Source organism: Pristis pectinata, chromosome 32 (assembly GCF_009764475.1).
Source record: "Pristis pectinata isolate sPriPec2 chromosome 32, sPriPec2.1.pri, whole genome shotgun sequence".
Lineage (NCBI taxonomy): Eukaryota > Metazoa > Chordata > Chondrichthyes > Rhinopristiformes > Pristidae > Pristis > Pristis pectinata.
Genome location: NC_067436.1, coordinates 8,973,996 through 8,988,161, shown reverse-complemented (window position 1 = coordinate 8,988,161; position 14,166 = coordinate 8,973,996). Strand labels below are relative to the sequence as shown.

Here is a 14,166-nt window from a genome sequence, read left to right as displayed (position 1 = left end):
GTCCAGCAGAAGACCCCATCATTGGAAGAATGGGTGGTGGATAGAAAGAAAGCAGGAGACTCAGCAACTCGTAACAGCCATGATGTTGAGGGTTCTTCAGCACTTTTAAGGCCATCTTTGGCCAAACTGTAAGGGCCTATTGAGAGCCAGTTCACACCTGCTGGAGGAAACACTTTGAAGACCACCTCAACACTGTCCTTGATGTGAGCACTCTTGACTGGATTAGATAAAGTCTGTTTGACCAATGGGAGGTGACAAAGTGAGGGATTCTAAATGTAAGTAAGCTTCCTAAAGATTAAAAAGAACACAGAAGTGAGAAAACAAATGTATTCATTGGAGGGTGTGTTTAATAATTTATTATTGAGGAGGTAATAGGAGAACATTTAATCATAACTCAAGAGAGGAGAGTCAACATGGTTTTATGTAAGGGAAATGGTGTTTGACACAGTTGCTATAATTTGTTGGGATCCACAAAACAAAGTGGATAAAGGGGAACCAGCAGATGTAGTGTATTTGGATTTCCAGAAGGCCTTCAACGTGATGCCAAGAAAGGTTGTTGCACAAGGTAAGAGTATGAAGGGTGAGGCTAATATTGGTAAAGCTAGGGGAGTGGCTAACAAACAGCGAACAGAGTTGGGATAGATGTGTCGGTTTCAGATTGGCAATCAGTAACAAATAAAGCGTGACCTGAATTAGTGCTGAGGTCTCAACTATCTAGTTATAGAATTGGATGGGCATCTTTATCAGCACGCACCAGTTGGTCTGAAGGGCCTGTTTCCATGCTCTATGACTATATATGAAGGAGGAACCATGTTTACTGTAGCCAGATTTAATGATTACATGAAGATAGGTGAGCTCGCAAATTGTGTGGAGGGCTCAAACAGCCTGCAAAAGGATATAAGCAAATTATCTGAGTGTCAGATGGAAAATGTGGGGAAAGTGTGAAATTATCCACTTTGGAAGAAGGATTCTTTTCAACAAAGTGAGACTACACCATGTTGTTCAAAGGGATCTAGGTTCCTAGTGCATGATAGGCAAAAAGTTAGCATGTAGATCCAGCAAGTAATTGGGAAGCTGGTGGAATGTTGGTTGTTATTGCAAAGCATATGGAGTACATAAATGTAGGCAAGTTTTGATACTGCTTATAGGGTGTTGGAGAGACTACACCTGGAGTTCTACGTACAATTGTAGTCTCCATATTTAAGGAATGATATACTAACTGCTTCCAGTGCAAATATGTTAATGCAGTTGATTCCTGGGACAGAGGTTGACGTAAAGGTTGGATGTATAGTAGGAGGTGAGCTGATCTTATTAACATACAAGATTCTGAGGGGAATTGACAGGATGGATGCTGAGAAGATACTTTGCCTCGTATTGATGTCTAGAATTAGGGGATATAGTTCCAGAATAAGGGATTGCCCATTTTAGACAGAGGAATATCTTCTGAGTTGTGAACTTTTAGAATTCTCTACACCAGAGAGTAAACGAGGTGGAATCATTGGATGTATTCAAGGCAGCGATTGGCAGATGTAAACCATAGAGGATATGGGAAGGGAGAACGAACATGGTCTTGAAGCTAAGATCGGATCAGCCATGGTCTTTGCGAATGATGGAGCAGTTTGAGAAGCCAATTGGTCTACTCCTGCTGTTGTCTGTATGCTCTTGTGTAATAATTAAGATCTTTATTCACAATCTGTGAACAGGTTAAAGCGTTTTGACAAAGAAGAGGGGTCTTGATCTGTAATTCTTAATACGAATTGGCACTTTTTCCCAATAAAGCTTGTCTTTATAATTCTGGTAATCCAATTTAAATGCAGTCTGCAAAGAGAATAGGTATATCACATTTGAAGGAGGTTTGAGAACAATTTGGAAAATGTTTCGGGAGACCAGAGACAAACCTAGTCTTTTGATGCATAACTTGTATTGAAAAATGAGCAAATCCTGTACTTAACGATTGTAGATACTTGTCACGTCCATTCAGAACTAGTGTAGAATTATGTTCCATTGTACAGAAACAGTTCTATTTTATTCTTTTCCAGTTGATTCCTAATGACAGGAAAGTCACTATAACAAAGCAAGCAAGGAATAATGGCTAACTAATTAGCCAAAGAAAGAAATAGTGAATAATATGCATGTAATATCATTAAAGAGTGGTTATTTTAGTTTCCTATTTTGTCTGATTCTTGCTATTGTGATGTACTCAATTGATGAAATGTGTTCATACTAACAGAATGTTGTCAATTAAGCAGTTCTTTAATCCTATCTGTGCATGTTGTATGTGTATTCTACGTTTTTAACCATGATACAATTTCTCTTGTTTTTTTTTAAAAATGTTCTTTTCTCTCTTTCTGGTTAAGGCCCTTTTCCTTTATCTGGAGCAAATAAAAGACTGGAAGCATCATGATGGCCAATAAAAGAAATCTTGATTGCGTGGATTCTCTCATTTGTAGCAAGATGCCTCGACTGGAGAATGAACATAGTGAATTATCGACGGGGATTTGTAAACCCAGTCCCCTGCCCAGTTATGCTCAAGCAAATTCCCTTAAATACACTGGAGCATATTTAGCATATCATCTTAGAAATCGAGATGGAACTGATCCCTCAGGAGTCTGGAGTCAGTCGCGACCCTACTTGCAAGCCACGAGTAGTCCATCTACCCAGTCCCGGCCTACTGAAGACAGTCGCCTTGGTAACCGTTTGTATCAGACAGAACCTGAGGCTCCATCTCCAACATTTCAGCAATCTGTAAATGAGAAAGATAAACTTGATTTGGTCAAGGATTTGATGAACGTTCGCTCAAAGTGGGTCACTTTTGTTGAACGACAAAAGAGCCTGAGAAATGGTCAGAATCTCTCGGGTATCCTCTGCCCTTCTGCAGCTGGGAAACATAATTTACTTGCACCTACAGTCCATAACTGTGGAAATGTAGCATTTCCACAACCTGTATATAGAAGTAGTATTTGTTGTTCTGGGGCTGGCTGCTCTTTGGAAAATTCAGCAGATCATTTTCATAGAAGAGGACAGGAAACTGAATGGAGAATGCCAGCTCCTGTTACTTCAAGCTGTTTAATTGCAAATAGTGACCACTTGATGCATAATCAGCAGTATGGTAATCCTCTTTTGAAAAATAAATCATTGCATCATGGATCTAATCATACACAGATTAACTCCGTGGGCAGAATCTCCAAAGAAACCGGAAGACTGCCTGGAGTGCGTTCATCCCTGTGCCAAGGATACGGTACTTACAATAGCAACGTTCTACAGGACCCTAGGTATTCTGTGCTACCATATGAAAACTCCAATGGAAACGTACCAAGTCATGCGTCTATGCACAACCTCCAAGACTTCCAGAAACTTCCTTTGCACCCGTATTCAACAAGTGAAGGGCAACAGGTCCAGCCACCTTTCTATTGTGATAAGTTATCACCTCCAAAGTTTCCGATGCCAATTCAGCCAAAAGCTGTTCATTCTCAAAACACTATTTTAAATCAGCAAAATGCAAGTTCCTACTCATTGCATCCACATGGTTTCAGAGCGCAGGTGACTGGATGTCCATATCCAGTTCAAGGCACAGGCAGCCGGCTGCCCGTATCCAGTTCAACATTCGCAGGACAGCTAAGCCCAGGGAACCCTTACCCACAGCCTTCTGAATCTCTCGGCTATCCTGTTCCTCACCCTCAATTGCAGAAAGGTATCCCCATGACAGGTCCCTTGATTCACCCTGGATTAGAATCTGGAGCACAATCAGCACAGCTAGGGATACAGAGTCCCTCCAGAAAGAGTGCGTCTGCATCACACCAGGATCAGGCAAGTGGAAAACTGTCTGCATCCGATATCTTGCACTTCAGGCCACACGTTATTGTTGACGCGCAAACGGAGAAACGATGTTACAATTCATTAATCTCGCTTTCCAGTAAGGAATATACTGGCCAGCAGCAACTGATAAGTAAACACAGCGCTTTTCAACCAGTTCTCTCTGGAAAACGTTTGAAAGGGACATTTGAGAGACCAGCTGTTTCCCCGGCAGATCAAAGACCAAATGATACTTATATGCATGAACATATATCAAGCATTGATATTTCATCCAATAATAATCATGGTATGTCAACATTCAGTAAAGGGAATGAAATTATCAATAACAAACTGGTGAACTGTGGACTGAGTAGCCCACCAAAGAGTTACAATATTAGTCCAAACAGAAAAACATCGGAGATTAATTTCCTATCTGCCCCTTCCTCTAAGGAAGGCAGGAGACTGTCTGTTCCTTCCCCACCTATGCCAGTCATTAATAACGTGTTCAGTTTGGCCCCTTACAGATCTTATCTGGAAGCCACGGGTCTGTTTTTCTCCAGATGTCAGAAATGTCAGTCAGACTGCAATAAATCTTTAAACTGTTCATGTTCTCCAGAAAATAAAACTAAACATTGTGGCTATGCTGGAGTCACAGATCCAGATTCACGTAAGCAAAGCCCTGTGAGGCTTTCAAAGGGCATCTCTGAATTACAATGCAAGGACGCTGAATCAAACCAAAACAACCCTCCTATCTGCACAGGAGCCAATAACAAAGAAGGTTCATCAGGAACAGAACTGAAGAAAGCAGAAAGTGAGAAGAATTCTGTCGATATTCAGCATCGAGACATTAACTTGTCCCCTAACCTCCAGATTCAAAATGATACACACCAACCAAGTAGCAAGTCTACAGCAAGCCACGAGCTTGATCCTAATGCTGGAAAGCTTGAGATGACCAAACTGGATGCTGAGTCAGCCTTGGACCTCAGTATTAAGAATAAAAATCAACTTGTGGATGTCACTCAACCAAAAATCTCAGCTGCTTCTGGGTTAGAGGAAGAACTAGAATGTACTGGTGAAATATTAAAAGAAAAAAATGAAGGGGAGTCCACGAGCAATGCAGGGGTACAAGAAAGCAAAGCGGATCCCACACAACCAGCACCATCTGCAGTTTCTTGCGAGTCCAGAGAAGAATTGAACAGCAAGGAAGTATCAAATGAAAAGGAAGAGAATATTGCAGAATCTGAGAGTGATAAGAGGAAACAAAAAACTGAAGTACAATCTGATAGTAATGGACAAACAGTAGTTAAAACCTCTGACACCAGCAGTGTGGTTAAAAGTAGTGCTCTCACAATGGAACTGAGTAAATATAAATTACTGAGACCAGCCCCTTCAAGAGTGGATGGATTCAATCCTACTCATCCAGCTGAAGACTCTAATGACGCTAAAAAATTGAGTTTACTTGGATCTCTTAATCCGTTGAGATTAATTCTGAGACCTCTGAAGTTAATAGTGCCCGATGAGCCCAAGTCGGCATTGAGCCCTGTTCTGGAAACTAAAATGTCTCCTTGTGAAACCAAAGTCAGCATTCCCAGCAATGGAGAGTTAATGCAGAGTGAGAGTAATGCTTACACTTCCTTCGTGCATCTTCATCAGTCCCTGTGTGACATGATTGCGCAGTCTGTGGCCGAAACCTCTGAAGAAGTTTTGCGCTCATGTTTGCAGGACGTTGAAACGCAGAACCACGGCAAGGAAAATCCAATGCTGAGATCTTCAGTAAAACCAAAGAATAATACTAGAAATGTTGAGGTATTAAAGATGTCAAAATCACAGGAGATTTGGCTCAATTATGGACAAATTCAACCAACCATGCAAAAACTGCTTTCCCATCTGGAGACCTACCTTTTTACCAGAAGATGCCCATTTCCCCATGTAATAAGGGCTGGTGCGATTTTCATTCCAATATATTTAGTAAAGGAGAAGCTGTTTTCCAGCATCAAGGGAACAATGATTGATCAGGTTTTTCAGGAGCACAAAATAGAACTACGACCGACAACTCTTTCAGAGGAGAAGAAACTGCAAAGTGAGTTGCATCTTCAAAGATGTTCCTCCAGACTAATTAAGCTGCTCTCCTTGAAGCAGTTGCCCGAAATCTATCCAGATTTGTTGAATGTTATGTGGCATTCTTGTGCAAAAATCCGTCTTGGTAAGTACCTTTGCAGTTCTTCACTCTTGGGTGAGAACAGTCTCTCAGGCAAGTCCAATGACTTTTAAGGTTGTCAAGCTTTTAGCTTCAAGATTTTTTTAAAAACTTGTTAGCTGAAGAAGTCCAAATCACAGGGTTCTACTGTAATTTCATAAATAACCTACATCAATGTGTAAGTGGACTATTTTACTGTCACTTGCAAACCTTCTCTCTTTTATTTCTTTTCCTTTTCTCACATTTTAATCTCCCAGTTATCCCTAATTCAATCACCATGATTGAAATGATTAACAAATTGACTTGCATGCTAAATAATTGCAACTTTCACAATACACATGTTTTCTACTCTTTCTATTAAAGTACTAATTGTTGGATCTTGTAGAATAATTACATTAAAGCCCAAACCTCTAATTGATATAAACTAATCTTTTTACTTTTCTTTTGGTGCAGAGTACTATAACAATCGTCAAGCTGTATGGAATCTGGAACTGGCCATTCTGGAAAACATCCTATGTAGAAGTTTTCCACAAATATCCCATCCTGTAGATTAACAGCTTGATTCACACTTATAACACAGGTTATTTCTGAAAAGACAGTATTAAAAGTTAACCCTGGCATTACAGTTATGTTCAACTTTGGACAGTCCCTTATGATTTTAAGACAAGATTTTAGTGTGATTTAAGTAATAATGTTTTTTATTGGGGCAGTGGGGGGGTGGTGGTTAATAATGGGGAAAACATGAGCTATTTGGGCACCAGATCTGTTGATATTATCAACCTAAAACGTTCTGTTTTATTGTGTGGCATTCCAAGAAACAGCCCAAAATTAACTGAGCACAAAATGTGGGTTTAAATTTGTTGACAGCATTAGCTTTTTTTTGATTTGTTTTATCAGCAATCAGTGACCACCATCCTCATGTTTTGGTTTAGTGTTCTGTTCTCTGATGTACAACCAGGAGGGGTCAAAAATCACGAGAGAACGCATGTGATCTACAAGTGAGACCCTCTGAAGAAATTCCCCCCTTGCTGTCAGCTACTCGTACGCCTCCTCCTCCAACCACTTAAAAACCCCTCTAAGTTGCCACCACCCCAAGTCAATGCAGCCATTATTTCCTACTTTAATTTTTAATAAACATTAAACTAAATGTCTGCGACTGAAACCCATCAAGTAAATGATGTGAATAGTCCCCAAGAAAGATTGGTGTTGATCAGTTTGCTCAACGAGGACATTACATCACTGTGATGTGTTCTGAACATAACTACACTTGAGGTGTACCAATCTTGATGAAAATTCCAATGCCGGCCTACCTGCGGGACCCCTAACTAGGAGGGTTCAAGTGTGGTGGTGCTAGTGGGGTCGCCCAGCATGTGAAGTGTGTGTGTCCTCTCTCTCATGTCCACTCCCCATTTTGCTTTGCTGCTTTCTCTTGGCTGCTTTTGCTTTGCAAGCTTTGTGTAAGAGTCCACTGGCAAGTAGTCATTTTATCAACAGAGCATTAGAATTTTCTGGTTTCCATTTTGCGGGCATGAATTGCTGCAATATTAGAATAATGGGGGAACCACCGGTTAGTTGCAGTCAAGAGTCAGCATGGGGGGGAAGTCATAAGTGTGTCTTTTCACCACCGCACCACTTTCAAGTGGCTCAGGTGGGAACATCTGATTCTGGCCACATCTAGTCAGAAGGAAGCATTGCAGCCCTGCCTTGACATGACCCATGATGCCTATGCTAAAAGTTTCATCCTTTAAAGATTTAAAAAGTTCAATGCTGTGCAATATGGTTTATCTGCTTTCATCTGGGGTGGACCAGCTGGATCTGTGGCGAATGTTTACCTGACTGAGTACAAGAGTTGAGATGTCACATTACTGCTGTATAGGGACGTTGGTGAGACCACACTACTGTGTGTGCAGTTCTGGTCACCTAGGAAGATTGTCATTAAGCTGGAAAAGGGTGCAGAAAAAAAAATCACTGGGACTTGAGGTATAAGTGGAGACTGGACAGGCTGGGACTTTGTTTCCCTGGAGCATAGGAGGTGACCCTTATAGAAGTTTATAAAATTTGAGGGGCATGAATAAGGTGAATGGTCACAGACTTTTCCCCAGGGTAGGGGAGTCCTAAACTAGAGGGCATAGATTAAGGCGAGAGGGGAAAGATTTGTAAGGATCTGAGGGGCAACTTATTCCACATGGTGGGTGGGTATATGGAAGGAGGGAGGGTAGAATGGGGGATCACATTTTGAGAATGCAGGGTAAGACACTTGGGATTGAGATCGGGAGAGATTTCTTCACTTACAGGATGGTGAGCCTGTGAATTTTTCTATCACAAGAGGCTTTTTGCTGAATATATTTTGGAAGAGGGTAGATGGACTCCTAGACATGAGGCATGAAGGGGCAGGGATATGGCATTGGCATTGAGATTGAGAATCAGCCATGATTGCATTGAATGGTGGAGCAGGCTCACTTCCATTATTTTCTATGTATAAGTCTGAAATTGTCTCCCACAAAAAAAAGAAATGCACTTGAACCATTGTTAAAGTTAATGGGGCTAATGTTATTGACTCATAGTCATACAGCACAGAAACAGACCATTTTCCCCATCAGTTCTGTGCCAACCATCAAGCACCCATTTAAACTAATCCTATCCTAACCTCATTTTATCCTCCCCACCTTATCGTCAACCCCCCCAGGTTGTACCACTCTCCTGCACACTAGAGACAATTTATAGTGGCCGATTAATTTGCAAGTCTACACGTCCTTGGGATGTGGGAGGAAACCAGAGCACCCAGGGGAAACCCACATGGTCGCAAGAAGAACGTGCAAATTCCTCACAGGCAGCATTGGAGGTGAAGGTTGAAGCAGGTCACTGGTGTTTGAGGCAGTTGCTCTTTTAGCTGTGCCACCCTTGTGTTACATAAGTTGTGGTATGTCTAAACATGCCCAGTGGCAACTCCAGACTGGAGTAACCATGGTGTTAAAAGTTGATACTTGTCACTCTCGTGCTCACCTTTAGTTCCTAGGAATCTGCTACATCTAGAGCACCGACAAGAACGTTGCAGTTCAAAGGCAAACATTGCTGATTACTATTCAGAAATATCTGGAAGCTGCATTGGCACATTAGCCAAGAACTCAGTCAGGCTTGGATAGAGACATTCAGAAGAGAAAGGGCGCAAGAAATATTTTAAGATTTGGGGTTAACCTCGCATAAAGGAAAAGGAGAAAAAGCAGAAAGTCTAGGGTTTAAATGAATTGGACATCATCGTTGGGTATTCTAGGAAGAGTGGGTTTTAATTGCCAAACTGCTTATAAACCCTAAGCTTTGAAGATCATTTCTATGGACTGTGCATTGTTATCTTTGACACTACTTATCTTTGGCTGTATTTGATGCCACATTGGATACTTCTCTGCTGTGTATCTATAAACATTGCTGAAACTGCCCTGATTTTATTGACAAAAAGCATTAGATAGTAAACAAAGACATCAAGTATGGATCCATCTTCCAGGCATGAGTCATTAGGCTTAATGATATCATCTTTATCCTGAAGCCCATCTCACCATAGGTACGCTGAGACTAGCACAACTCAGAGTAAAAACTGAACACTTGACCATTATAGGTTGTTGCTTTACCCTCTGCTGCCTCTTTTCCTCATCCTAATGTGATCTTGTTTCCTTTTGCGCAAGTTTTTCTTTGCCTCACGTTTCCTATTTTTTTCTTAAATTTGATTTCTAGTTTTTGTTGTTTTGTTTTAAAAGTCTTTGTTACCTGTGTCTCTTTTTTATAGTTGAGTATCTCTTCATACATTAACCTAAATAGTTGAGGAGGGGATGAGAGGATCGTAAATAGCCAAGCATGTCTTATTTCCATATCCTCTGTCCACACTTTTACTTTAAAGAATTAAGTACCTAGAGGAGAAATCCTCCAAGACTCCAGGTTCTGGGACCTTCAGAACCACTTCCCTTTATTGAGTTCAGACCCAGGAAGTGAAGCTGGAATCTTTCTGATCTGTATAGTTTTATCATGCTATCAATTGAGCCATTAAGGAGTAGTGAAAATTTATTTCACCCATTAGGGGAAGTGTTCCTTGGGATTCTATTCTCCCCACGCTTCTCCTACACCACAGTTAGTACACCACATAGCATCCTGAAAATCATGCCATAGATTGCAGGGAAAGATTTTCTTGTTTAAGGCTTGAGTTATGGCTCTTGCATGGAATATTCAATGGTGGTTTCTGACTTCCCCTGCGTTTAGTAAAAAGGTATTGCTTACATTTCACAAGAGTTACAATGTAAACTTTCCTACCAGAATCAAGATTCCAAGCACTTTGACTAACTTTGAATGCATAACCCTGAAGTATCTGCAAATGGTCAAATAGAGTAAGTTGCTCTATTCCATCTATGCTATTAGTATTCCACACTGGGTCTAAATTATAGAAATCCTCTCTCTACTGCCCAGCCTTCCTAGGGCATTTTCTCCAATTATTGTCTGATCTAATTTGAAGAATGACTTCATTAATCAACTTTTCTATCCATTGTAAATCATACTTTTGGTCTCTTTAACTGATTTATTATTTTAATATGAAAGTTGGAGAAAATGATTGGATCAGTCTTTGGAACATGAGCTATAATACGATGGGAAAGCAAAATGACTACAAAACCTGTCACTGACTTCAGTTGAAGCACTAAAAAATGTGCAGAAAAAGAAAGTGTGACTTAATTGAAGACGGCATGATGTTTTGCTTCCTCTGAATACAAGATCTAAGATTTGGAAATATACATATTTAACCTTTTGTTTAAAAGATTGAGGATTGATTTGTACCTTTGTGTCTCATGTTTTCTTTTTGCAGAAGTTTGAAATCAAATTCAGTTTGAAAGTTTTGATAAATTTTCTGTTTTTAACTAAAAGTCAGCTATTAAGATTAATCTCCCCCTTTTTTTTGATGTTACAAATTGCACCCTAAGCCTTTGTATTTTGCCATGGAGACAATCATTTGGCGCTTTTCAGATCTGAGAGGGCAGTTCCCAGCGGATAACTGATGTGGGTGAAGAAGAGAGAAATTCTTATCAGTAGCAGATAAGTTTCAAATAGTTTTAGAGGAGAGCAAAATAATATTAGATATAGCCAGCAGTTTTGAAACTTGAAATTCTCAGCAACAGAATAGAAACCAATGTTGTACCAACCTACTTAAAAATATATATTAGGCTATGTCTTACATTAATAGTTAAAGATCGCTGTAAATAAATTTTTATTTTGCAGATCTACCTACACATGTTGATCTAGATGCTCCAGTGCAGGTATCTTTTAACCAGTGTTTTGAATCCTGTAGCACTTTTTGTTTTGTTTACTTTCTTTAAATAATTTGATTTTCTTATCTGAAATACTGATTGGATACAATTCTTGCCTTTTACAGGTGGAGAAAACGATGACAACCTGAAGAAGATTGCCGTCACTACAAACCCAGCTGAAATGAATGGTAGTAAAAATCAGCAAACAGATTCTGGTTCTGCTGGAAAGAAAAAAATACTAAACAAAGCACCAGGAGAAAACCCTTCTTCCATTGAAGAAAAGCCTAACGATGGCATTACAGTTGCCAGACTTGGTGTAAAATTAAGAAAAAGGCAAAGAAATGATGATGTTTCTTCACGTGTAAATTCTAACACTGTTTGTACTAATTCTACCAGTGGTTCATCATCTGGACACAAAGTAAACCCATCATCAGTTGACCAGTCAGAAAAACCTTGCTCCACAGAACCTGATCAAGATGCTTGTGCAGCGAAGTTATCCAAGGAGTCCCAGCCAGCTCCAAGAAAATTACACAAAACCACCAAAGAACTTTTGGAGGAAAAGGCTATTGTGAAAGGTAACTTTGAAAAGAAAGGCAGCACTTTGGTAGTTAAGTTGAATAGAGTGGTTATTAAAAATGACAGCAAGGGACCAGATAGTCCCCGCTCTATAAAGATCAAAGAATCCCAAGTGCTAGTAAAGAAAAATAACACTGCACTAAGGCCAACTAGAAGCACATCTAAACTGCTCCACCTTCGTGGCTCAATTGTGCGGCTAAAATTTCAGAAATCAGTAAAAACTGCTCCATGCAGGAATATAGTATTGAAACCATTTACCACAAGAAAGCCTTTACTGACTCGTAACTCACAACGGCTGGATCAGAAGAAAAGTTTGAAACCTCTACGTTTCAGAAAACGTCAGGAGAAAGAGTACCCAAATTTAGTGGGCAAACGCATCAGACATCTGTATGAGGAAAATGATAAATCTGAGTCTTGGTATAAAGGTGTAGTACTCAGAGTGCATGAAAAGCACCAGAATCCTTTAAAGACTGTGTATGAAGTTAAATATGACAGTGAGCCTGATTGGCAGTACTACCTTGAACTCTTGCAAGATTACGAGAAAGGTTGGCTAAGAGTTGATGACTGACACTTCTTTTCCAAGTAAAACTAAGAATTGTGTTTGAATATTTGAGATGACCACTATGGAAATTGAAACAAACATCAGCAAGTGATTAGTAAAAGTAATAATAATTTTGCATTTTGAAAGGGATCTACAGTGAGTCTTTTTAGTTTATTTGCAGGAAATGGTACCTCTACAACTCTTAATTCCTAGCTGGCAAAATAGTGTGCGCTTTGATTTTAGTTACAACTGAAAATGTTGGAGGAATGAGGGCAAATAATATTCATATGAAGTCATGGATGAGCATGTACACGTTCCAAACTTAAACTGTGGAAAAGGTTCTAATTCCAGAACCAAGTGTATACAATTAAAATCGTTTGTTGTTCATTGGGTTTCCCGTGCTCTTGGATCTCTCCTGTCAAAAGCACTGATTTGGCACTCAGCTGGCAAGTGCTAGCAACCTGCAGGACTTGCCCTAATCACTGGGTGTTTGGTGTGATACCTCTGTCTCTAGGACCATGCAGCCAGATCTGCTTCACCGTTGATGTGTGTGTATACATACGCACACATCCTAAACACAAATGCACACACCTCATTATGGAAATTGCTAGCAATTATAATTGATCCATTTCATCTGTCACCTTGGGCTACAGAGCTTGATTGTAGTTCCTGACCATGTTTCCAGCAAAACTGAGCTAATTTATAAACCATGTGACTTATAGTTAATAGATGGTAAAAACAGGATATTGAAATCATTTGTACAAATCATTTTAATGTATTTCAATTCAACAATCAGAATACAAATTTGTTTTGGTTAAACTTTTGATAGTACAGAAACGTTTTGTAAACTTTTTTACCTCCCTGTTCCCACCTTTTGCCTTCTGAGAATACAAGTGGACACAGTTGAGTTGGGTGGGTAGTGCTGGTATTTGCAGAGCTCTGCAAGTTGTGCTCCAGTGCATGAACAGCACTGCCAGGTTGGTCTTTGATAGAATACAAATCAGGAATCAATTAAACAGAAATCTCAATTTCAATTTTATGTTAAGACCCTTTTTTACTTGCAGGACTCACAATCAGCAACTTATCAAAAGTAGCAAATATATATTGACAAGATTTATTCCTGCGGTAAAGTTCCCTCCATAAAAAACTATGCATGCATTACGTGGAGATAAATGTGCTCAGCTGTTTGCTGCTGTTGTACAGATCTGAACTTGAGGCATTGATACATAGTTAAGTAGCATAGTTACACTGTGGTGTTTTGTACTTTTTAATAACTTACTTTTGTATCTTAGTAAGTTAACGATGATATTGATATAGTGTGTCTAAATGTGAACTAGGTTGAAAAACCATTGTTACAAACTACTTTGAATTAAGTACTTTTGTATAAAGATTTTAAACTATTGAAATTTGTCTCATGCTTTTGAATATCATTACATGACAATGAAGTGAGTTAAAATTCATGGTTGTGCAAATATGACTCGAGATGGACATTGCCAACTCTCATGGCATATAGACAAAAGTAAACTTGTCTTGTTTCAAGTACCTGGAGCCCTACGATACCACCTGGAGTCCCAACAGATTGTGATGCTAAAGAATCTCCCTGCTTCTAAGGAAGATGCTCAACTAAAAGAAAATGCAAAGATTAGACCATGTAATTATATAGAACACATGGCGTTGAAATATTAAGGTAGGTATCTTGGAAACACAGTACACAATTTATAAAGCCTTCACCCATGAAATGAATAAAGAAACGGATCATCCCTATCTTGTCTCATTTGAAG

The 14,166-nt window shown here is 39.6% G+C and overlaps 1 protein-coding gene across 11 annotated transcripts in view; it reads left to right on the top strand.

The window, feature by feature from the left end:
- Window positions 1-13,791, top strand: part of c32h15orf39 (chromosome 32 C15orf39 homolog) — a 65,778-nt gene extending 51,987 nt beyond the window's left edge. For 7 of the 11 annotated variants that reach the window (XM_052042758.1, XM_052042757.1, XM_052042760.1 and 4 more), the window contains 2 exons: window positions 2,358-5,995; window positions 11,394-13,791. In XM_052042758.1, the coding sequence (XP_051898718.1) occupies window positions 2,401-5,995; window positions 11,394-12,412 (4,614 nt within the window). In that variant the 5' untranslated portion in view covers window positions 2,358-2,400 and the 3' untranslated portion in view covers window positions 12,413-13,791. Of the gene's footprint in view, window positions 1-2,357; window positions 5,996-10,288; window positions 10,360-11,239; window positions 11,278-11,393 lie in introns of those variants that run through there. The other 4 variants (XM_052042767.1, XM_052042765.1, XM_052042766.1 and 1 more) reach the window with 4 other exon arrangements.
- The last annotated feature ends 375 nt before the right edge of the window (window positions 13,792-14,166 follow it).